This window comes from Callorhinchus milii, unplaced genomic scaffold (genome assembly GCF_018977255.1).
Source record: "Callorhinchus milii isolate IMCB2004 unplaced genomic scaffold, IMCB_Cmil_1.0 Scaffold14, whole genome shotgun sequence".
Taxonomy (NCBI): domain Eukaryota; kingdom Metazoa; phylum Chordata; class Chondrichthyes; order Chimaeriformes; family Callorhinchidae; genus Callorhinchus; species Callorhinchus milii.
In genome coordinates this window covers 2,443,514-2,469,030 of record NW_024704755.1, presented here as the reverse complement: position 1 = coordinate 2,469,030, position 25,517 = coordinate 2,443,514, and the positions used below count along the sequence as shown (strand labels likewise).

The 25,517-nt window shown below is 43.8% G+C and overlaps 1 protein-coding gene across 1 annotated transcript; it reads right to left on the bottom strand.

Moving 5' to 3' along the window:
* Positions 1-740: 740 nt before the first annotated feature.
* dusp22a (dual specificity phosphatase 22a) lies at positions 741-25,336 on the bottom strand. The gene is given in 7 exon segments (NM_001293020.1): positions 741-1,436; positions 6,844-7,015; positions 7,931-8,005; positions 13,500-13,549; positions 19,394-19,476; positions 21,258-21,291; positions 25,089-25,336. Coding segments are annotated over 7 exon segments (642 nt in total). The 5' UTR covers positions 25,110-25,336; the 3' UTR covers positions 741-1,229.
* Positions 25,337-25,517: the final 181 nt, after the last annotated feature.

Sequence of the window (25,517 nt, the reverse complement as noted above, 5' to 3'; positions counted from 1 at the left end):
ACATAATAATAATAATAATAATAATAATAATAATAATAATAATAATAATAATAATAATAATAATCCTTGCATTTGATATGGTTCCTTGTCATGTCGTTGAGACGTCTCAAAATGCTTTGCAGAATATACCTGAAAGTGAATTGACTGTATAATTTGTGGGCGAAAAGTGGCAGCCAATTGCATAGAGCAGTGTCCCAACAGTTGTGGATTCTGGCCGGATCTGGCATCCTCCTTGTCCCCCGAGTCCTCTGCTCCACCCTCGGCGGCCGTGCCTTCAGCCACTATGCCCCGAGGCTCTGGACCTCCCTTCCTCACTCCCTTCGCCTCACTCCCTCTCTTCCTATTTTCAGATCTCTGCTGAACACCTTTCTCTTCGACCGCGCCTTTGGTCACCTTCCCCCCCCCTCCCCCTGGCTCAGCCCCGGGATCCGTTACTGTGAAGCGCTCTGAGATGTCATCCAAGTTGTTGTTGAGTGACCAAATTATTATTAGTATTTTTTTAAGGGATTATTACTGCCAGAAAGCAATCTCAACAATCGACTAACAGCTGGGTTCCTACTTACTGCTAGATGAACAGAGGTGTGTGGAGTAAGGAAATTTGCCTAAGGTTTCACCCTGCCTGGAAATCGAACCTGGGTCCTCTCGCTTGCGAAGCGAGTGCTCTGACCACTAGGCTACGAGATTCCACGAGAGAGAATGTTATAAGCAACACTTGCAAAAAAAAAAATCCCCACAACTTTAAGACTGAATTTTACTTTATTCCTTCGAAAAGTGAATAGGATTATCTGGTAATAATAAATAAGCACTGATCCAGGCTGCAATGCGCAGGAAGCAAATTATGTCCACATTTTACGGCACGGGGGCTGTGGGTAAGATGTCGCTGAGTTGCAAATTGTCGAATAACTAAGCAGTAGCCCTTGTGCCACAGTATGAAGTCCCTATGCTGCACTTAATAAAGTTTAACAAGAAACCTAACTGTAGTAGGTTAGTTGCTGTTCTTAGGCACTTTGAATAAGGTTTGGAAAGACTCTGGAAACCTTTCCATGAAATTACGCAGCAACAACCCATAACTAGTACAAGGAAGGCGTTACGAAACATCGCAAGTTTCACTCCTGTGCTTTTGTCTTGCATTGGCGGTTGATATGGCTGTATATATACATAGATATATAAAGATATATTCTGCCTTGGTTGTGGCAATGAACGCGGCAAAGCTACAGCTGTGAGCCTCCTTATCGATTCACCCACCCATGCTTGGCTGTGCCATAGGCGTTGTAGGGCAGCGGGTAGACAGTCGCTGTAGGGTTTGCCCAGCGAGGCTGCCCACATCCTGGCTGCTGTTGCTTCTGTTGCTCATTGTACTCCGACAGCAGCTTCCCGATCTCTTGTTTGTCATTAAATCTGCTTTCTCCCAGCTCCATCCGCAGCCACCTTCGATACTGTAACAAGACAGGCTTGTTTATAATGATGATGATAATAATCCTTGCGTTTGATATAGCGCTTTATCACGTCGTTGAGACGTCTCGAAGGCTTTACAGCATATACTGTGAAATGAATTAACCGTATATTATGTGGGTGAAACCAGCAGCATCCCACAAACAATCATAAATTGAATCTTAAAGATTTCGAATGAATCAGTTCATAACAATAAATTATATAACATCCGAAGCACTGCGTCTCTGCCAATGCAGTGTGTGGCACGCCCCCAGCTATGAGTTTAAAGTCCCTGAACATAGGAGCTTGAAACCACAGCCATCTGACTCGGAGGCCAGAGTGTTACTGAATGAGTCATGTTGACACTGTGCAAACCATGCTTGCCTTCAGCTGAAATGTGCCTACCAAATTAAAATGAATGATCCAAATCTTCTCTTATTTGGACTTCCCCCCCCAACCCCCAACCCTCCCTTGGGCAAACAGTGTTCCAGGAAAAGCCAGGAAATGAACATCATCAGAAACAAAGACCAACCTAGTTTCCTTTTTCCCAGACGCACGCACAAACCAGACAGTCGTAAGCGCTATGCCAAAATCATTCTAAATACTAAGTAGAGCTCTCCTCCTCCTCCTCCTCCTCCTCCTCCCTCAGCCCACTTCATTCCAAGAAAATATGCACTCAAACAATAACATTGCTGGATCATTTTGAATTACCTTTTGCAATTCAAACGAATGGTGCGTAACTGTGAAGTACCCCCACTCCCCCCACCCCCCACTCGGCTCCAATTATAATATGCTAACTAGGACCCATAAAATGCCAACCAGAGCTATGGAGGGGTGTGATTGCCGATTGCCGATCGATTTTCACATGCACGTTCACCGTGAAAGATAAAACACCATCCAGGGGCAGGAAAGCCAAACTTCCAGGTCATCAAATCTCCGCTGATATCACTTCCCGCTTGCCAGCCAGCATGCTGAAGTGACGATGGAGCGTAACTGCACCCTTTATGATTTTTTTTTGGTGTGGGAGGCGTTGGTGGGGGGGGGGGGGTGATTAAATGGCGAGGTCACACACAGTTCCCAATAAACAACCCCGCTTAGTAATGGAGTGCTTTATAACAGAGTTCTAAACTGTGCGAATAATGCGAGCCAATGATACTTAGTAAGAAAACGCATCAATTCTGAAGACGTCTTCACATTGCTTGCACCCACCAGATATTATCTACAGATGCCAGAGGCTGACTTCACAGCTTGTTTACTTTTGTGCCAGGGAATTTCCGTAGAAACTCTCCCTAGTTGCTGTTGGCTCTCAATGTGTCTCCGACCCAGAAATATGTAACTAACACTGATGCAATCAATGACCCTCCCTCGCACACAAGGCCCACTCACCCATCTTTGGGTCACATTTCCATTAATTGATCATTGAAGGCTCAATTGACCATGGAGTCATGGTGTTCAGATATTAAAGGGGCATCACGAAAATAATTTTTGCCATAACCAGCGTAAACTGCACTATCTACCATGCAGAGCACTGGTAAGCTTCCTACTGCTTGTCCAACCAGGACTATCCCAACTGCTAGGGCTTTGTCCATATCCTTGACTGTTCAGCACCTTGGGACATCCTTCCGAAGTGAAAAGCATTATACAAATATAATTTGTTGTTGCTGTCTTGAGTGGATTATCAGAAGCCCAGTGGGAAGAATCACTTCTTCTCATGGCTGGTCTGTACATCTAAAGTCCCACCAATGTGTCTTGGCAGCCAAAGTAGCTGAATTGCGTCTTTCTCTGCAATAAACTTTCTAGGATTCCACGATGTTGCCCCTTTAAGGAAACGGAATTCAGGCCAAGGCTCTGAGGGGGCGATGCGTCAGAATGCAGAATACAATCTCCGTGTGTATCCAGTAACCCAACACAGAGAAGCATTAGTCATTCTCTTGCACAAGATTGTGCAAGCAGCAACAAGGGCTGTCTGCCCAAAATATCTGTAGGTTAGCTTCAAAAAAGCGTTCAAAGGCATAAATGATCCCCAAAACAACAATCAGACCAGATTTTGGCTTGGTTCCAATCTTTGTTTTTGCCATTCCCATTGCTTGTCCTGCCAGGACTATCCTAAATACAATACACACCTACGGGAGTTTATGGGAGGTTGTCTCAAAGCACTTGACAATGCTGAGGTGGGAGCTGAGGGGAACAGCTGACCCCCACTTATTGTGCAGCGTTATCCCAAGATAGAGGTCAGGGCTCGGCCTCTTTGATACACAAAGACTTAGGGAAAAATTCAAAACAAATCTGTGGAAACACTATTTCAATGAACGAGTAGCAAATGTGTGGAACAGGCTACCGAGGGAGATGGTGGAAGTGTAAAGTGTCGATACTTTCAAAAGCAAATTTGATAAGATTTCTTTTGGGAAACAATGTCTTGGGAAACAGTATATAGTTTGGGGCAATTACATGTGCATATGACTGCCAGGATGATGGACTGGATGGACCTTGGTCTTCTTTCATCTAGCAAATTCTTACGACCTGAACGACCCTGTCACTTTGTTTGGTTTAACGAAGAATAGAAGCCAACGCCTTGCTGGTCACATTTCTAGGACAATTCTGATCATCTCCAAACTGTAGGTGGATATTGGGCTTCTGTCATTAAGGAATGATAATACTTGCATTTGATACAACATCTTGTCACCTCATCGAAATATCTCAAAGCACTTTGCGGGATTTACTCCAAAGTGTAGTGACTGTAACACATTTTTTGTTTTTACATATTTTGTAACACAGCAACTAATTTGCATGCAGCAACGTCCTGCCAACAGCCATAAATATCCTATTATAAAATTGATCATTTACAGCCAGAACACTGGAGAAACTCTGTTCTGTTTTCGAACAGTGCCATAGAGATCTTTTAAGCTCCCTTAATAGTCAGCTGCCTTGGGTCCTGTACGTTTAAAGCACTACTAGGAATAAAGGTAAACAGGAACAGGAGGAGGCCATTCAACCCATCAAGCCTGTTTCACAAGTTTATTTGGTCTTTTAAACCCAATGCTCCACCCTTTCACCACAGCCCTATATACCTGCACTACCCAAGTATCTCTCTATCTCTCTTTGAAACACCATGTAAATGCTGGTAAATCTGCCACTTGCACATGAAGAGGGGGGAAGGGGGTTATGATACAAGTCTGTTTTGATCAAAATGCGATCTTCCCTCCACTAGAAAAAGTGAGGTAGGGTTTCTGATGGAACTTTTTTTTAACACCCTGCGAAGGTGAGGAACAGGAAAAGCCCAGTAAGCTCTCTGCCTCATGTACAAACTGTTTTGTCAGGGACTATCCAATGAATTTAATCCCCCGAGAATAATTTCTGCAAACTTCCCCGCCCCACCCCTCCCCTTGGCCACTCACCCCCCTACCTCCACCCGGGTAAACTCCAGCAAACTCCACAGTATCTGCTGAACTCTACCTTCTCAGTGATTCACTCATACTGTGGAGTCCTGTAGGGTAGTGGTTAGTACGCTCGCCTCGCAAACGAGAGGACCTGGGTTTGATTCCCAGTCTAGATTCCCCATTTCGTCATGGGGGGCACTTTTATTTCCATGAAATGCCATGGTACAGCATTCAACAGGAGATGTTCCCCTATCATTCCTGGTGCAACTGGATGTAAAGGAGTCACTATGGGGTACATCCAGGGATGCGTGCCTTAACACTGAGTGTATTTTCCCTACAGCAGTGTTCCTCTTTAAATATGAATCATACAAAACCTCCAGATTATGGTGGGTGAAACATTCACTGAACACCCACAGGCAAAGTTTCACTGGTTCTTTTCGTGCAGAGTATTTTGCTATTAACACACTCACTCTCCTAGAACAAGAGTTAAAAGCTGCACTTAACACTGCAACATCTGGAGCTATGGTAGAGGTGATGGAAAATGACTGGGATTAAACTGGGATTATTAATCACAATATAAGTGATAATTCTCACATTTGATTTAGCGCCTATTATGTTAAAATGTCTCAAAGAGTTTCCTGTGAACTGTAGTGATATTATTGTGTGTAAATTGGCTGCCGTGTTACAAAATATACAGTTACTACACTTTGCAGTAAATCCCTCGAAGCATTTTGAGATGTCTCGACAAGGTGACATGACGTTATATATATATCAAATGCAAGGATTATTATTATTATTATTCCGGAATGACAGAAGCACTTGTATTTGTAGGCGAACAGAGCAGCCAATTTGCGCACCTCAGAGTCCCACAAACAGCCATGAAGTGAATGATCGATCATATCCGATTAGTTGTCCTTGAGATGAAACATCATCCACATTTTAGATGCATTGCATGTTAGTTGCTTTGCGTCTGCATGCGAATAGGTCGTTTTACTGCAAGTCTCCGTGTTCAGCGGGTGTGAAACCCTCAGAGGCACGTCAGTTGAGGTACATGTGGTTAGTATCAGGATTGGAATACCTGGATGGTGTTCAAGGGTCAAATGCAATGAAGCTGGCGATTACGAAGTACAGACAAGGCTACAAAAGCCACTCGTATCACTGTTAGAAATTAAATTAATTGGGGGAACGCTGCTTCCTTCGGAAGAGACGTTAAACTGATGTCGCATCTGCCTACGCAGGTGGGCGCTAAAAATCCCATGGCATTATTCACAAAGAGGAGGAAGAGGAGGACTCCTTTGCTAGAGGTGGACTTCCATTACATTAAAGCTCCATTTGAATCAGAGTCATTAATGAATAGCTCTGAGGAATCTGTTGTTTTGTTTAAACAGGTGTGGTTTCAGGTACCTGTGATATTTGCAGCTAGAGGATTCCACAGAAGTTTCACAAACTTGCTAACGGGAAGCGATCCTATGCGTCAGTCCACACATTTGGGCACAAATCCAAAGCCTTTCCCTCCCATCCCCACCACTACCACCCCCTCCGTGGGACAAAACTAATAGCAGTTACTTTCGCATCATAATAATCCCCACAAGGTCTGCTTAAAGGGCTCTTCAGTTAAAGTTGTACAATATTTACCCGACTCCATGTTGTTAACTTCACACTTCAAACACACAAGTGAGCTTGCGCTGCACTGACGGAGGTGCCATCCTTTGGCTGAGATGTTAAACCAAAATTCCTGACTGTCTGTGGGATTATTCGAAAAGGGAAGGGAGTTCCTCGTGATATTTTAGCCAACAATCCCTCAAATAAAATTGGTCATTTACTTCAGGGCTGTTTGTGGAACATTGCTATTCACCTACACAATCACAGTAAATCCCGTGAAGCACTTGGAGATGTCCTCCTGATGTGACAGGCGCTATATCGAATACAAAGATTATTATTACTATTTTATCATGTATTACCAGGTTTCTTATAAGAAATTCCATGAAAACCCCCCCCCCTTCCCAGTGGCCTTTCAGTGCTCTTAGGGAGTTACCTCTTTGACATGGTTCATCTCAAACTCTTGGAGCTGTTGCTGGAAGCCAAAGTTCGGACTGACATACGATCGGCAGACCTTCACTGCGGACAGGCATTCTTCCCAGCCGTAATCAGTCACAGTCATCAGGTAAGCTACCACCACTGTGGTGCTGCGGGAAACTCCAGCTAAGCTGTGCCATGGGAGTCGGAGAGACAGCAAGGAGACGTAGACAGAGATAGAGACAGAGAGAGCTGTCAACCAATCGCTAGAAAGAGCATAGTCTTGCTAGGCTGCACATTGTGTGTTGTGTGTGTTGTGCAGTGGTGCGGGTGGAGGGGCGGAGGGGGAGGGGAGGGGGAGAATTTGGAGAATGTTGTTGTGTACAAGTCTAATTTGTGATGTTTGCAACAATAAAATAAAGCTTCGTTGGGAATTCCAGAGAGGGTCCGGGGAGTAAATAATAATAATCCTGCATTTGATATAACGGCTCGTCACGCCTTCGAGACATCTCAAATCACTTTACAGAATATACTATAAAGTGAATTGACCGTGTATTTTGTGGGCGAAACGCGGCAGCCAATTGCTCACACCAGCGTCGCCATAAACAGTCGTGGATTGAAGTGACAAATTTTTTTTNAAGGATTATTACCCCCGGAAAAGCGATCCACCAATCGACTAACAACCGATCAACTTGGTTCCTACTTACTGCTAGGTAAACAGAGGCGAGTGGAGTAAGGAAACGTTTGCCCAATGTTTCGCCCTGCCGGAATCGAACCAAGGTCTTTCGCTTGCGACGCGAGTGCTCTAACCACTGAGCTACAGGACTCCAGTGTAGTCCTATACAGTGTACAGGATTACAGTCCAGTGTACAGATCCAATCCACCCTAAGGCCTTCCAACTCCCTCGCTCCCTCACTCTCCTCACTCAAGGTTCAACGCGAAACATATCTCTTTGGCCGCGCTTATGGTTTCATTTGCCCTCCCGTTCCCCTCAGCTCCCAACCGTAGCATTTTGAGACCTCCTCCCGGTGTGAAATGCGTTGTGTAAACGTAAACTGTAGTGTAATTGTGCCGCAAAGGGTTTGAAGGAGAGAGAGAAAACCTACCAGTGCACAATACACCCTCCGCCACGTAGTCGACACATGTGAATAAACTTGATGCACTCCTTAAAGTACTGCAGCCTGGATAAAGCAAACAAGACAACAGTTACTGGTGACGGTATCGGCTCATTTATATTAGATTTCATCTCTGGCGAAATAATATTTCTGGATACAGTATACAGTTTGGGACACGACATGTCGTGCTGTAGCCAGGATGGTGGAAGGTGAACTGGATAGAGTTTGGTCTTCTTTCGCCAAGCAGTTCTTATGTTCTTATGCTCTGACCTTCTCAGCAATGTCAAGCACTTTGAGACATGCAACTCCCTGTAGAAATGTAAATGACATTGTAATTGTGCGTGGAATCCCAGAGTGGGAAGCAAATTTCTGTCTCTATCGTTGTGCTCTCTTTCAATGTACTGTAACCAGTACCACCTCATCTCTATAAATTCCATTCTCTTGGTCGCTTAGAGTTGAGACACATTTTCCTCCTGGAACATTAGATAAGACATTAAACGGAGGTCCCATCTGCCTGTTCAGCTGGATGGTAAAGAACCTATTCCAAACGTGAATGGAGTTTCCCCGGTGACTTGGCCAACAAAGTTCCAGATACATTGGTCGCTCAGCCCCTGGCTGTTTGTGGCACGTTGTTGCGCACAAATTGGCTGCTGAGTCTGCCTACAAAATTGCAGCGACTACGTTAACAGTAATTCCTGTGAAGTGCTAAGCAACATGTCTATTATCAAACGCAGGGATTATTGTTATTATCGATGCTATTGTTGCAGGAATCAAAGGACAAGAGAAGGCCGTTACAAAAAGGAATGGTGCTCTGTAGTGTAGGGTTTGGAGAGCGAGCGTGAGGGTGTGATGAGTTAGACTGGGTGGCTCGTATAGAGAAGAATACCAACAACTGGACTTGATGGTCTGTTTCTGTGCTGTAACATTCTTTGATTCTGTAAGTAAACATTTGCGCACATACCTTTGTCACTTGGAGAGGCTTTACAAACAGAATTAAAACCTCATGTTTGCCCTGATGTTTTCAACACTTGAGTTTTCCTTTTTAGAGATATTTCTCCCAGTTACTAAAAAATATCCGGCCCTGACTCCGATCCCAAGTCTAACTATCAGTGGAAGGAGAAAAAGAACGCTTGTCCTGAGAGCATGGTTTGGCGTCTTCCCCGGACATCACCTTTGTCACTCTAAGGTACATTCAGCTCCAGCTCTGTTACAAGTACAATTGGTGCTTGGGGTTAACCTCAAGTAGACTGAACAATCCCTGGCACTGAGACAGTAACTGTGTCCTTGTCAAACACCACAGCCGTTGGACCCCAGGTCATTTCCGTGAACATATAATAATAATAATCCTTGCATTTGATATAACTCTATCACATCTTCGAGATGTCTCCAAGCACTTCATAGAATACACTGTAAAGTGAATTGACTGTATATTTTGTGGGTGAAATGTGGCACAGCAGTGTCCCACAAACAGTCGTGGATTGAGTGACCAAATTTATTTTTGAGGGATTATTATCCCTGGAAAACCGATCCGCCAATCGACTAACAACTGGGTTCCTACTTACTGCTAGGTAAACAGACGGGTGTGGAGTAAGAAAACTTGCCCAACATTTCGCCCTGCCGGGAATCGAACCCAGATCAATACCGGCACCAACAAGTTATAACTTGAATTTACTTTGCCACAACGGATAATTAAAAAATCCTTGCATTTGTTATAGGGCCTTTCATGTCAGAACAAAGTATCCAATTGCTTTATGGGATATACTGTGAAGTGTAATGACTATTATTTGTGGAGTTACAGAACACAATAGAGGGTGGTTCTGGGATAACACTGGTCAGTGCACTGACCAACCGAGCCGTCTGTGGGAAAATCTGGAAGAAAGTCATTTTTCCAAAAGCAGAAGTTTCACAGCTTCAAAGACTAGGAAAGACCTTGATTGTTGAAGGTGCTATCCTTCGGATTACATGTCAAAGCGAGATCCCGGCTGCCTGGGGGGGTTTTTTGGTCAGCCGGGTGTCTGACACATGCAGAAACTCATCGCCCTTCTTATGAGTATCCAAACCAGACAGAGCGTTCCACATATATATGCCACCTACACATGGAAATTCCTGCTCTTGCCAGGTCAGGTGGATGTTAAAGATCCCATGATTCGAAAAGAGAATGGAGTTTCTCTCTCTCGGTATCTTGGCCCAACAATCCCCCAATTAAAAAATTGGCCATTCAAATCACGGTTTTCATATTGCTATGCGCAAATTAGCTTCCACATCAGCCTAAAAAGTACATAAATCACTTTGCAATGAACCCTGTGAAGCGGTTTGAGATAATAATAATCCCTCCAAAACCAAAAACAATAATAAATTGGTCATTTTCAATCTACGACTGTTTGTGGGACATTGCTGTGCGCAATTGGCTGCCGCGTTCCCCCTCAAATATACAGTCAATTCACTTTACAGTATATTCTGTGAAGCGCTTTGGGACGTCCTCCCGATGTGAAAAGCGCTATATCAAATGCAAGGATTATTATTATTTATTATTATTTGAGATGCTCATCCAATGTGAAAGGTTAATATTATTAGCATTCTCTCTGTGGAGGTGATTGGGGTGTAGGGAGAGGTTTGGGACAAGCTTCCAAAAATGAGATCTGTCATTTGCCGATTAGTAATCGCAGCAATCTCTGCGTTATGCGCTCCGAGACGGAAAGGGGGCTATAAAAATGCAAGTTGTTGTTTTTATTGTTGTGTCTTTATAATGGGATTTCCAGGGTTGAGGTGTCATCAATCAGGATAAAACCAGATAACACAAAAAAAATCACGCACTTTTATACTTTATACTACTCGAATACAATCAGCAGACTTGACTCTCTGAGAATCTGCACAGACTGGACAATGGGTGGATGTTGCCTTGGCAATTCTTATGAGTTTCCTGTGCAGGTGCAGCCCTGTGCAATGTGTTATTTCCTCTAGCAAGCTTCCACTCCTGCACCCAACGCCGCCGCCCCCCACACCCACCCCCCCCACCACCACCCCCCTCCTTCCCCACCCCCCAACACTCCTGCCAGCTTCCAACCCCTATATAACACCATTTACCCACACCTTCACTCCCTTCCCAACCCAATCTGAATCAAAGCTTGGAATTACTAGGAAACAATTGTTCTGATTGCTGAGTCTCACTCATGCAGAAAGATATTAATAAGAAGGCTTTGCTCTTCACAATAGTTTCCTCCAGCCCTTCACGGTGCATAAAATATCTGCAGTCAGTAAGACCTGAACCATTTAATGACACCTGGGCTCAGCTGGACTCCCAACGCCAAACGTGATACGTTGGAAAATGTTTGAAACAATGCAGCTGTAAGCGAACATGTGCTGTAGTGAGGCGTGTTATGTAAAAGAGTTGTCCTGTATTTGGTAATTTGTCTTGTATTTGGCAAAGCTATCTTTATGGAGGAAGCACTCTCATACCAATGACCTCTGGTACCTCTTATATCTCTCAGGACTCAGATTGCCCGAGTGAGCAATTACCGTCCCCTGGGAATGGTGTTCAGGACGGGCTCATCCCAAATGGATCTCCCAGCGCTCATGACAATTGTGAAATCAAACGGAAAAAAAAAAGCACATACAACTGCAGAAAAAAAGGCACTTCTGTAAATTGAGCGTTCTTCCTTCCTGTGGTCGTTGCTCTTAGACACATTCTGAATGCAAAAAGGAATAAAGCGGTGCAGTACCCAGAAAGGCATTTCTTGTAAACGGAGCCATTAGTTCTCCATAAAGATACAAGAGGCAAGTTCCACTGGTGGATCATTTCCCAGCTGTTTTGTGGAAAAACGTTGGGAAAGAAAACAATGGGGTCCAAATGGCCAGTCGCTGCCAACAGAGTTTTGTTGGCCATTCAAAACCAGGGGGAGGGGCGATGTTATAATGTTATTGGCTTAAGGATAAACCCCGCTCTGATCTTAGTCTCTTATCGGAGGGACAGAAACAATGCAGAATTTTCACTCTGGTAAGAGAAGGAAGAGAAGTCCCCTACTAGAGGAGACCAGAGCTGCTTTGTTGACTGCACAGAGGAGGGGAGGAGGGCGAGGGAGGTTGAGGCATTGACTGGCCTGAGAGCTCAATGATCAACAGTGTTCCAGTGAGGCACCTGGAGATGCCATTCCACATGAAAGGCAGCTTGGGGTAAAAAAAAAATTCCATTCAGCATTAACTCACAGCCTCTTCAGCCTTTAATCGTAGGAAACGCTCAACAGAATTTCTACCAGTAAACAAGGGCACCTTGTTCTTGTTGGACCAATGAATCTATTTTGCGTGGGTTTCAACAAGGGTGTTCCATTGACCAGAATAAAACTGACAAAGCTCACAGCAACAATTGCCGATAAGTACAACATCAACAACAACTTACATTTATATATTGTCCTTAGCTTAGCTCTGAGAATCAGAAGAAAGAGAATCATTCTCCTTGCTTCCAAACTATGAGGCAACGCAGAGGTCAGAGCTAGGAATTATATGGTGATATAACCTGTGTATTAGATCACTACAATACATCAGGCTTTTGACAGTATGAGAATGATTAGCTGAGAAAAAAACACCTGAATGTGGGAGGTACAGTTTCAATTGAAAGTATTTCCACCCCTCCCAACCCCCATAAAGAAATTTCAATTCTTTTTATAATTTCCCTTCTGTGAAAGAAAAAACACATAACTTTTCATCGTGAGCAGTTTCGTGGCAGGGGCATTCATTCATTTCCTCTTTAAAGGCGTAATTCAAAAGTCATTTCGCCCACAAAATATACAACCAACTCGATTTACAGTGTATCCTGTGAAGCACTTGGAGACATCTCGGAGGCACTGTATCAAATGCAAGGATTATTAATAATATTATTATCAACTGCCAACTGACTTCAAAGCAACAGCGTTGAGATTTAAGTCCAATACTTTGGGTTAATTTATGGTCAGTCATGGGAGAGGCACTGCTTTTGCCAAAAGATGGGAAGGCATGGCTATGGGGTGGGCGATCAGCAGGGAGATTGACATTCCACATCAGTGTAGAGCCTGGTCCATTGAGTAACTCGATAACAATAATAATAAACCTTGCATTTGGTAAAGCATCTTATCATATCGTCGAGACATCTCAAAGCGCTTCACAGAAAATACTGAAAAGTGAATTGCCTGTGTATTTTGCGGGTGAAGCAGGAGTGTCCTACAAACAGTGACTTGCCGTCGGGGAGAGGTGAGAATTTTGCCAGCCGCTCCGTCCCAGCAAGACACAAGAACCGGGACGCCAACACAACAACAACAAGATTACATTTGTATAGCGCCTTTCATGTCGGGAGGATGTCCCAAGGCGCTGGACAGTGTACAGCATTTCAGACCCGAGCTGGGGTCGGGGAAGAAGGGAGGGGAGGGGAAAGAGGGGTGGCCGAACCATGGTCCAAAATAAACAAGACACTCGGGCCTGAAGCGGGGTATAATAAGCAAATCAGGTGCCTGGGTAAATCCCCAGTCACAGGCATTCAGCTCACACCTGTACGCACTCAGACTTGGCAACGTTTGCTCTTCTTGTTACTCACAGGTTCTGGTTTGAAGCGTCTGCAGCAGGAATACACAGGTATGTCATGTCCTGTGAGGGGAAGACAAGCACAGAGTCAGCCCCTAAAGTGAACCCTCTCCCCACGAGCCCATTCTCACCCCACCCTGCCCCACCACCTACTTCCCTCACCTGTCCACCTGTGGCTTTCCTAGTAAAGACTTGGTGAATAAAAATAACCATTAATAAACCTTGCGTTTGATACCGTGCCTTATCACATCGTCGAGACATCTTAATGCTCTTCACAAGATGTTGTTACAATAATAATAAAGTGTAGTGACTCTGTATTTTGTAGGCAAACGAGGCAGCTAATACGCGAGCAGCAACATCCCACAAACGGTCATGAAGTGAACGACCGATTTCAATTAGAGTGATTGTCAGCAGTGCCCCCAGCGCTGTATTGGAGCATCAGCCTAGAGTGTGTGAGCTCAAAGTCCCCGATGTGGGGCTCGAACCCACAAACTGACTCAAGAGGCGAGAGCGCTACCGACTGAGCCAGGTGGACACATTCCACCTGAATCTGCCACCTCTGGTTCACATCTCTCAAACTATCCTGCCTTGTGACATTAGACCCAAAGGACCATCACATCACTGGGTACAAGGTCCCATGTCCCGAGTGGGATTATTTTATTTGCATATTACTCTATATATACTCCGCATGGATTTAAAAATATCTAAATCAAAACATTTTTTTTACACAAACGCACTTAATGAACTCCTCGTGACAAAGCAGTCATTGTCCACTCATTCTCAGCAATCTGACTGAGACCAGAGTAGATGTAATCGAAACCTGTACTGTTTTTCACTGCAGTAGGTATAATTGAAGCTGTTCCAAAGGGATTTAAGATGCTTAAAGAGTGATATAAACTCATGCGGGGGAAATCACAGGAAATGAAAAACACATACCAAGAATTGTGGTAATGAAGAAATTATCACCAGCACAAGCAGGTGGAGGACAGACCAGGAGGATGTGTTCGAGCAGAGCGCTCCCAGGTGGAAGTTGGCACCAGTAGGGATATGAAGGGATAAATGGCTTCCCTCTTTGTGCACAAATTTTCTGGTTCTTCTGCTCTGTATACAGATGTTTGCACACAGACACTGAGTGCTACAAGAACTTTGGCACATCAAGGCTGCACTGGTGTAAATCAAACCTGCGCTCATGAATCGAAAACTGCATTGGTGAATCGAAAGCTGGGCTGGTGCATGTGAAGAAATAGACACATGTTCCATGCAGTGATTCAACCATTTAAAAAAAAGTAGACATTCAACTATTTCCAGCTATTTTGGTCTGAGCTATGTCTTGGTGTATTGATGTATTGAATCAGTAGACCCATTATGCGCGAGAGAGGCAAGATCTCAGCTCCAGAGATAGCGTAAAGGAACCGCGTTGTGAAAAACAGCAAAAAAAACATGTCAGCCTAAGGCCAGCCCTTTTGGTTTGTTTGGTTTGGTTTGTTGTAAGGAAAAGGTTAACACTGGTTAGTGATGCAGTAGTTTCATTGCAGTAATTCAGATGTGTGACTTGTTCAGCATTCTGCTGCTACTGCTAGTGGAGTCCTGTAGCTCAGTGGTTAGAGCACTCACTTTGCGAGTGAGAGACCTGAGTTCAATTCCAGGCAGAGGGCGAAACCTTGGGCAAGTTTCCTTACTCCACACAGAGCCTAATAATAATCCCTCCAAAACCCCAAAAAAACCAATAATAAATTGGTCATTTTCAATCTACGACTGTTTGTGGGACATTGCTGTGCGCAATTGGCTGCCGCGTTCGCCCACAAATATACAGTCAATTCACTTTACAGTGTGTTCTGTGAAGCGCTTTGGGACGTCCTCCCGACGTGAAAAGCGCTATATCAAATGCTAGGATTATTATTATAGGATTACTGTGTCGGTTACAGTAAATGTCACCCTTACCCAAAAGCTCAAAACTATTCTGTATTCCTGTGTGATACTGTAGCTGATATTACAGGTACCATTCATACAAACTGCTTACAACCTAGGAAGCCGACAGCAATCACACAATGTATCACATGAACACCCACTTTTTCAGTCACTTTTCCAGTGCCAGTTATTAACAGAGGTTAAAGAACCAATGGGACACAAAAGACAAAGGAGTTGGGACATGATATAGGTCTCTTTACAGTGCTCAGAGCCATGGATTTTATAGATACAACCAGGCTATTTGAGGTAGATTGTGAGTTAATAGATAAATATGCCTGCATTTCACAGAGCACCTCTCATGTTGAGAGGGTTCATCAAAGCGCTTCACAGGATTCACTCTAATGTGACTGTGTATTTTTATAGGGGAACATGGTAGCCAATGTGCACACAGGATTGTCTCACAGACAGCCGTGAAGTGAATAACCGCTTTTACCTGAGGGAAGAGAAACTTCCTTTTCTTTTTGAATAGTGCCAGCATCCAGCCATGCAGGGCATCGGTTTAATGTCTCATCCGAAGAACATCACCCCCAACGCATTGGATGTGAGAATTTGCTTAAATTCCCGATTAAATTATATTATTTATTTCTGATAAAATTCTGGACGCCCAAAAATCTTACATCAAAAAGGGTAAATCTAGGAATTTCTTAAGGGTGTTGACAGATGGTTACTCTTTAACTACTGAATTTATGTTACAGCTAAAGTTATTCATGTTTACTGAAACAATGGGTCTTATATCATCAAAAGGGGCATGCTGGATCAGGCCTGGGCATTTGTGCTATGCACCGCTGGTCAGAACCATGTGTCTAGGCAAATCTCTAAGCAACGCACTACGAAACGCTGCTGTGATTTTTGATGGCAGTTGTCAAACCCATTACAGTGGGTTCCCAAAAACCTTCAGCCATTGCTCTCAGGGATTATAGCAAATGTGAAGAGTTTTGATTACTTTGCAGTTAGGAGTGATTTGGTTCACGTCTCAATAGTCCTCTGGTGATTGATTCCGTTGCCAGATTCCGTTGCCTGTCGCTGTTTAGGGGGGAGAGCCAACCTCACACCCTGTCTCAACTTACATTTATATAGCGCCCTTCACCCAAGGTAGCGTCTCGGAGCTCTTAAAGGTAGCGGAGCCTGACGCCAAGCCGAGGGGAGGGAGAAGAATTTAAGAATTTCTACAATTCTTAAATATGTAAAGCAAACTGGCCTCACAAGTTTAGACAAGATGAAATTTCAGGGCCATTTATCATAAATTCATTACATTTTGTTTGATATGTTCCTTACATTTCATATAGCGCCTTTGGCGTCAGGAGGACGTTTCAAAGTGCTTCACGGGATATACAGATGTACTGTAGTAAAGTGTAGTGACTGTGTATTTTTAGGCTTATTGGCTAGAGCTTTAGAATGAAATTAAAACAGAAATGTTGGAAATCCACATGAATCGGCATCTGAAAACGAAAGCTAGGTTTATGTTTCGGGCACAAACCCATCATCAGAACTGAAACAGAGAGAAGGGGGAGTCCCTACAGAGCATATCCCCCACTACACCCCCCCCACCGCCCCACCACTCTCATACTCTCACTATAACCTCTCTTTCCTTGGCCGCCCACACAAGGCGAAACTTCGGGAGCAAATTATTATTACGTTTCAAAAAGTTGAGTGGCCTCTCGCCTCTGAAACAGGGAGTTTGTGGGTTTGAGCTCCACATCAGGTACTTTGAGCTCACAGTTTTATTTATCTTTCCAGTGCAGCGCTGCGCTGTTGGAGACGCTGTCCTTCAGATGAGACATTAAAACCCATGTCCTGTCTGTCTGTCTGTCTGTCTGTTGAGGTGGACCTTCAACAGCAACAAAAATAACAAATTGCATTTATAATGAGCCTTTTGCGTTGGGAGGACATCCCAAGGTGCTGGATAATAAAGAGCTTTCATCAGCCCAAGGTTCATCCAGCTTGCCTTCCACCATCCTGGCAGTCGAGTGCTCCAAACTATATACTGTATCCCGAGATATTACTTCCTAACAGAAATCTATCTAATTTAATAATAATCCTTGCTTTTGATATAGCGCCTTATCACGTCTTCGAGGAATCTCAGAGCGCTTCACAGAATATACTGTAAAGTGGATTGACAGTATGTCTGTGAGTGAAATTGAGTTCTCTTTTGTGATTTTGAATAGATTCTCAAAGGATGAAATGCGGGAGCGAAACAGCAGGTTGAAGACAAGGTCGAAACTATCTGCTCTCACCCCCACCCACTAACCCCATCCTCAATTTATTTAGATGCTGTTGTTATTTGCCCGAATCTCTCGCCCCAATTTCCTGCTATGATGCTGGGAACCTGATACTCTCTCAAGTCTCCCCTGAGTTGGCTGCTGGGAGGGACACAGGAACACCCTGCAAATTGCTTATCATTCAACCACCCCTCCCTGTAATTCGCAGTCTCGGTAAATTTTGATAGTGATAAACACTGAAAGTGTTTAGTTTTAAATACTGTTGCTCCCATCTATCCGATGGACTTAACCTTTAAAAAATGCTCGAACCCTCAGAAGCCATACGAAACTACACAAAAAAAAGCCACAACACTTAACAGTGTTAAGTACTTTGAGACGTTTTACTGATGTGAAAGATGCTGTATCGAATGTAAGGATTACTATTATTATTAATTAATGGGGCTTGTTTTATGCTTTTTGGGAACATAAGAATTGCTAGACGAAAGAAGACCAAGGTCCATCCAGTTCACCTGCCACTATCCTAGCAGTCAGATGCACATGTCGTGACCCATACTGTATTCTGAGATATTATCCCCTAAAAGAAATCTTATCTATATAATTTGCTTTTGAAAGAATCAACACCTTTTGCTTCCACTTTCTGTCTCCCTGGGGAGCCCGTTCCATGCATTTATATTGGGAAGTGGGAATCATTCCTCTGGAATGGGCAGCACACACCGCCAGGCTCCGTGGCTTTCCCGACAGATGGAAAATATTGCCTGGAGTTATTATTTAGCACGATCGGTGGGAACCAGTTTGGAGTCTGATCACAACCTGTACCAAACACAGTAAGGCAGTACCACAGCGCCGCCTGTGGTCAGAGACACCCACCACCAACCCACAAAGACCAGAAAATGCCCGATTATGTAACATGATGTTCAGGTGAATACTTACTGCCCTCTGGTGTTTCCTGACTGTAATAATAATAATAATAATAATAATAATAATAATCCTTGCATTTGGTGTAGCACCTTATCACTTCAGAAGGACTTCTCAAAGGCGCTTCGCATGATTTACTGTGAAACGTAGTTACCGTGTGTTTACAGGCAGCAGCCGGTTTGCACACAGCAATGTCCCACAAATAGCAACGAAATAAATGAATGACCAATTTTATTTGGGACATTGTTGGCCAGGGAGAAAGAAATTCCCTTCTCTTTACGAATAGTGCCATGGGATCTTTAATGTCCACTTGAACAGGTAGAACGGACCTCAGTTAAGGTCTCATCTGAAGGACAGCACCTCAACAATGCATCACACTCTGAATAGGAGCGTCAGCTTAGACTACGTGAGTTCAAGTCCTAACATGATATTTGACATATACAGACAGATTAGTAACAGACTCCTTAGCCTCAAATGCAGGATTTATCCAGCACATTTTGTAGATGAACGCATCAGTCACTTTTCGCATTGAGTAAAATGTATCATCCAGGGTGAAGGTCAGCTTTGCAGAACTAGGCTTTATCTCTGCTCCGTGCAGTTAGTCACATTTGATATGATATACATATATATATATATATATAGTGCTGGAGTGTTAGCCTGGAGTGCAAGTTCAAGTCCTGACATCGGGCTTGAACCCACAACCTACTGACCCAAATCTCTGCCAACTGAGCCAAGCTAACAACAGCAGAGGAAACACTTGTTTTGCCTCCAGCTGAATGGAGATATCTCTCTCGCTCTCTCTTACCTCAAGCACAGCCTCCGCATTGTGGCACACAGACAGGACATGTGTAACCCCATTCTTTGTCAGATTCTCTCTATCCTTGGAGTCTGTGGAGAGGAGAGAATGGAAAGAAATGATTTCCGCAGCTCTTTTTTTTTCAAAAAATCATATCAATAATTTTTAAAATCCTTGCATTTGAATTAGCGCCTTATCACGTCATTGAGATGTCTCAAAGCACTTCACAAAGTATACTGTAAAGTGAATTGGTGCGAGGTAAACAGACGCATGTGGAGTAAGGAAACTTGCCTAAGGTTTCACCCTGCCTGGGAATCAAACCTGGGTCCTCTCACTACAATAGACTACAGGACTCCACACACAATATCATCACGCAAAGAGATACGGCATAGAAAACAAAGTCTTGGGCTAAGAATGGAAAAATTCTTAAACTTTCCGGGTGCTGGAGATGTGCGGTCAGAGTGTCAAGGAAGATGGACAAACTAAACAACTTATCGTTTATCCACTTCATCAGCATCTACCATAACATTAAATATACGCGCAGTGAATAGCAAGGACCTCACCCGAAGATGGCTGAGCTTTGAGAGGGTGAAGTCTCGCTTGGGAGAGACCACTACAGCACTGTATACACTGAGCTTTCTGTTTATAGTTCTCCCTGTTTGTATTCCAGGGTACTTCAAAGTCCCAGGGTCAGGCCACCCAAAGGGAGGGAATAAACACTATGGACACATTTATTAAGGAAACCTGGGGCTGTGGAAGGTAATGTGGAACCAGTTTCCAGCTGCACGTTCGAAACAACCGTACATTTTATTATTGAATGACAACATGGTCATGAGTGCAATGAATGCAATGAATCTGGTTTGCCAAGTTAATTGCCACACTGACGCCCATCAAGGCTCCTGACAGTTTGTTGGATCATGTCAGATATTTTAATCCCATTGCCCTGCCTTTTCTCCGCACCCCTTAATACCTTTACTTCCCAGGTATGTGTCTACCACAAACACATGCACTGATGCAGAGCCTCTCACACAGGATAATGCCTCAAAGCATTTTACAGAGGGTGGAGTGGAAATCTGAGCGAGGTGAAGAAAAGGGGAACTGGGAGAGTTCTCTGCTTTTCACACAGCCTTCCCAGCCCAGGGAAGCGGTTGGCGCACAGTGCGCATTAATTTTTCTTCAGTCTCTGACACTCCCTCTGCAAACAGCCACAGCAAGAGGAGGTCACCACTTAGCCTTCGCCAAAGCCTTGGCAGGAGGTGAACAACATGCCTGAACCTGCTTCAAATTTGGCAGATCAGTGAGTGGCCAGGTGCAAGCTAACCCTGTATCAAATGCAAGAATTATTATTATGATTAAAACAGAGTCGGAAAAACCACATGACCCATCAATTTGTTTTGCAGTTGCCTCGGTTCCTGACTTAACTTACCTAAAACCAAGAGAACAGACATGATTCAAGGTGGTCCAACTGGCGGCCCACGGGTCGATTTCATCCCCCGCCCACCCCCCCCCCACCCCCACCCCCTCTCCATTTCACCTGGTCCCATCCACTCTCTCCATAACCCATAAATGTTATGTTATGTTTCTGGAAGGGAAACACAAACATATTGCTTATGTGGCCCACAGGGCATCAAATGCAAGAATTATTATTATGATTAAAATGGAGTCGGAAATAGGTCATCCGGACCTCAGCAGCCAAAGGATTGGACCACACTGTAAATAAGAGAACTTTACAACGGTCATTTTCTCAATAACAAGACATTGGGAAAGAGAAATGCTTAAGACATGACTTCATGATGATCAAAAATGGGGTTTTGTATTTCAGCCAGAACTCTTAAGTAATTTTCCCCCCCAAAAAAGTAGAGTGTGAACGTACCTCTAATATTTCCGAGATAGAGTCCATCTAAAACCTAACGAGAGAAAACAAGAATGACTTATTAAATTAATTGTCTCCTGTTACCAGCTCCAGCAACACTCTTAACTCACCAGTATAAATTATTATTAATATATTAAAATTAGATTATTGTTATATATAAAGCGTACAGGATTACAGTGTGCTAAGGTGCTCTTTATTCACTATTTTCATCAGTGGCTTGTTTCAGTTATCGCCCATTGCCCATCATGACCTGGGGCGAGATCAGAAACTTGATGTAAAGTAGCAACAACTAGCATTTATATAGCACCTTTCACACAGGATATTGATTTCTGAGCTCTGTAATCTCATCAAACATCTCCACTGGCAAAAGAGAATAGTGCACTCACACACACACATTTAACTCCTTCATGGTTATATCTTAAGAGATTTGTGGTTAGAACCTAAGAAAACTGACAGGGTCTGAAAAGGTAAATAAAGCGAGGAGATTTAATAGCGTTTGGCTGTGCAGAGCTGGTAAACAAATACAGCTATACTGGAGGAGAAGCTATCAGTAATTACAACATACACTGCTTTTTCAGGAACTTTTTGTGTGGCAAATTACAACCACAAGCCCACATCCTGGCACAAAACCGACCAACACTCGCAGATACATGATCCCACGCTGCTACTTTTTAGTCAGAGTTTTAGCAGTGTGGATTCAGTCATCTCGGATGATTAAATTCATCCCATCACGTCACGATATTTGTGTCAGCTTCCAAGTCAGAAGGTTGGGGGCTCGAGCTGTGAAGCACTTTGAGACGTGCTCCTGACGGGGACAGGCGCTATATCAAATGCAAGGAGTTTAATATAAAGATATAAAAAGGGTGTGAAGAAAGAACAAGGAAATGGAATTAGAGCAGGCAGCTATAGGGAGAGGCTCTAGGCACAAGTACAGTCACAGCAGCCCTGTTGTGCTGACATTTCCATGAGTTCAACAGAATGACTCTTATCCGAACAATAGGTGAGCAACATCTGTAAATCACATTGAGGACAAGCTACTTGCCGTAGCTCACTGTCCCACTGAGCGAGTACTTCCACCTAATCTGTTCAAGGCACCTTGAAAAACACACGGGCAGATTGGCCGTCAAATGACCTTTGCACAGAATGCACTTCACTTGCCAAGTTCTTTTCCTATAAACAGTTGCTGAGAAACCAGGAGCTGTTTGCAGTCAGAGCTATTCCCAGCATCATTACACAAACCCCAGATGGATTTGGATTTCAGTCAACGCTCTGGGTTCCACTCGTCTGTCGCACATTCCTACGTGCAAGGATTGAAACTAACCACACGCTAGGAACGTGTACCACGTCAAGCCGTATAGGGTAAAACCTGTAAAGAATACCCCAGGGCCCCGTGTTTTAATGTTGTACAGTAATTACTTATTTGCTGAGCGAAACAGCTGATTTGAGAAATGAGGGGCTCAGGCGTGTTTGACTAGCGAGCGAAAGTTGCCTGTTTATCAGTTCATCTCTTACGCAGGAAGTTTGTTTGTCCTTTGAAGACTAAAATTCTTAAATTGAGGCACTCTTGTAAAAGAATCAAATGGACTTTAACATTGTTTGGACCTCTTTTCTACCCTCCCTCTGCGGGATATTGACTGGTGCTAAGGATACAGCTCCAGAAGTGCCTGGGAGTTCTCTGCTATCTCTCCCGCTGTGTGCACATGAGCCTGGATGCTGAGTCCCGGAGGATTATTGTACTGTTAAGGACATTGACCCTGTTCTGACTCTTTGTTTAAATGCAGGCCCCATGCAGCGAGTGAGGGGGTGGGGTGGGGGGGGGTGAGGAGGGAGTTCTCGATAGCAATCTGGAGCCAGAAACCCTGGCTGATCTTTCCCCTCTCCCTAAGACCAATTGTAGCACTGCTAACGGAGCCATTGCAAACCTTTTGGTATGAATGGCGCAATGAGTGCCTTTTAGCCATTGGCAGAGTGTGGAAGCTACAACCCTTGCTCAGAAAAGATCTTTCCAAACGTTACCATTCTGCAAGGCGTCAGACAGTCCGAGTTCTCGGGAAAGAGCGCAAACACCTCTGCTCTAAAACTGCCTACAGGCCATGAGGAGAAGAAGGGTCTACATCAGCAGACACACAAACATATAACGTGAACCCTTGCTCTGTATTCTTTCAATTAAAACAGACACTCTGGGGACCCCAAGCCTTAGCTCCTGCCAACCTGCACCTAATACTTCCTGGAATTGGGTAAACAGGATGCAGTGTGTATTCCATTCCAACAATCTATCTCTGGAATTTCCATGTGTAGACGGGATGCATGGAATTCTCAGTTTGGTTTGGATTCTCTTAAGCATAGTGATGAGTTTCCGCGTGTGTTATTCCTGAAAGTATTAGGCACAGGTTGGCAAGGGCCAAGGCTTGGGGACCCCAGAGTGTTGGGGTAACTGCTGGAGTCTAACCAGCTAAAATCGTACAGCTTGCCATTGATCACACTGTCTGGCAAGCCTTCCCGCTGCTTGTCCAGCTAGGACCACCCTACTCTTTAGGGCTTTGGCTTGCAGGGTTAACAGAAGCCAAGTGTGAGGATTCCTGGCTCCCACTGACAGCTCATAATGGTCACTTGAGCAAGATACTGGAACGGCAGCCCTGAAACTATACCCCCAGAAAAAGGAGTCAAAAGCATCTTGAGAAGAGGAAAGGAAGGGAAGAAAAAAAAATGTTCAGCGTACATAAAATAAATGTAATAAACTTTGAGAGGAGGCTTTGTGTTGACTGCCATCAGTTTAGTTGAATGCAAGTCTTTGTAGCTGAAATAACAGCATCATGTTTAAGTCGCAACGCTCATTGGAGCTGACAAGCGGTGCTATTTGAGTGGAAGACATTTGCGAAGAATGGACAAGCATCTAACCACAAGTTAAATTTAGTGTTTTACGTGGGCTGTCGGTAATTGAAGCCAGGTCCTTAGGGAGTGTCTCTTAAACCCAAGGACAGATTTAAATCGGCTGCAGCATTCTGTCTCGATGACTCAAGAATTGTCTGGAGCAGCTACAGTGTAAACTTAGTCCAGATATTACCAACTTTCACACACACACAGACTCTCGACTCTTCAATAATTCACCAATATATTCTATATATTAGAATATATAATAGTAATCCTTTCTATATATTCTGTGAAGCGCTTTGAGACATCGCAACATCGTCATAAGGCACTTTATCAAATGCAAGGATTATTATTCCTATCATTATTAATATGTATATTTCACACCACTAACCAATTGCTATCATTAAATCAATAAGATTTGCAATTCTCTTTATCGTTATTATCAATAATAATAAAATAATATCAAATTAAAAACCCATCGTTTGACGTCTCTGAATAATTTTGCTCCACCAAATCACTTTCTAGGTTGGTTCTGCATTGTGGGGCTGCATTGTTGGAAACCTAACACTTACATAATAACACGTTGCTTTTATACGTGTGGGCAATGTGAATGTTTTTTTGAGAGCTTCCCTTAAAGAGCTGCCCTTGCGACGTTAATACAAAAATACCAAACAGGCTTCCCAATTCAATTCAAATACCATTTAGATCAAAATATATAAATGCATATCATACCACAGTAGGGTTCAAGTTAATATCATTCCAACCCACCCCCACGATGGCTCCATCAACTCAGCGACCACAATAACAAAATATGATCTGGTGTCACAAAGGCATCATTTAGGGATTTATAAAAGCAAAACACATGAGCTGAGGAATCATTTAGTGATTTCCATTGGCAACAACGTCAACAAGACTCAGGATAGAGAGAGAGAGAGAGAGAGGTACCAGAGCCTTCCTTACCTTGCTCATTCCATTCCCCATTGCCCCCGATAAAGTGGGTTGCAAAAATCTGCAATGAAGCACAGACGATAAAGAGAAGGTGGTTCAAGTTGCAAACATGATGCCAGTTGCAACAGACAAAAAGGGTGGGTTTGCAATCGGAGGCTGAACCTCAGGCAGTGATTATGTAAGCGAGGTCCAGCACTGAGCTGATTTTTGCAGATCAACCCCCAGTGCTATAATCCTCAATCCACATTGAATACCTCAATCTCTTCCGGACTCCTTGAACAACACGTCAACCAACACACGCTGACATCAGCAGCAATGTGCACTCCAACGAGGCTGAGTTGAGAGATGCAAAACAAAGTCTTGGCCAGTTATTTGGGGGGGGGGGGGGGGGGGGGGGGGGTTGGCAATTGTTTGGGTGGGCTTTGGGCTATCTTTCTTGCC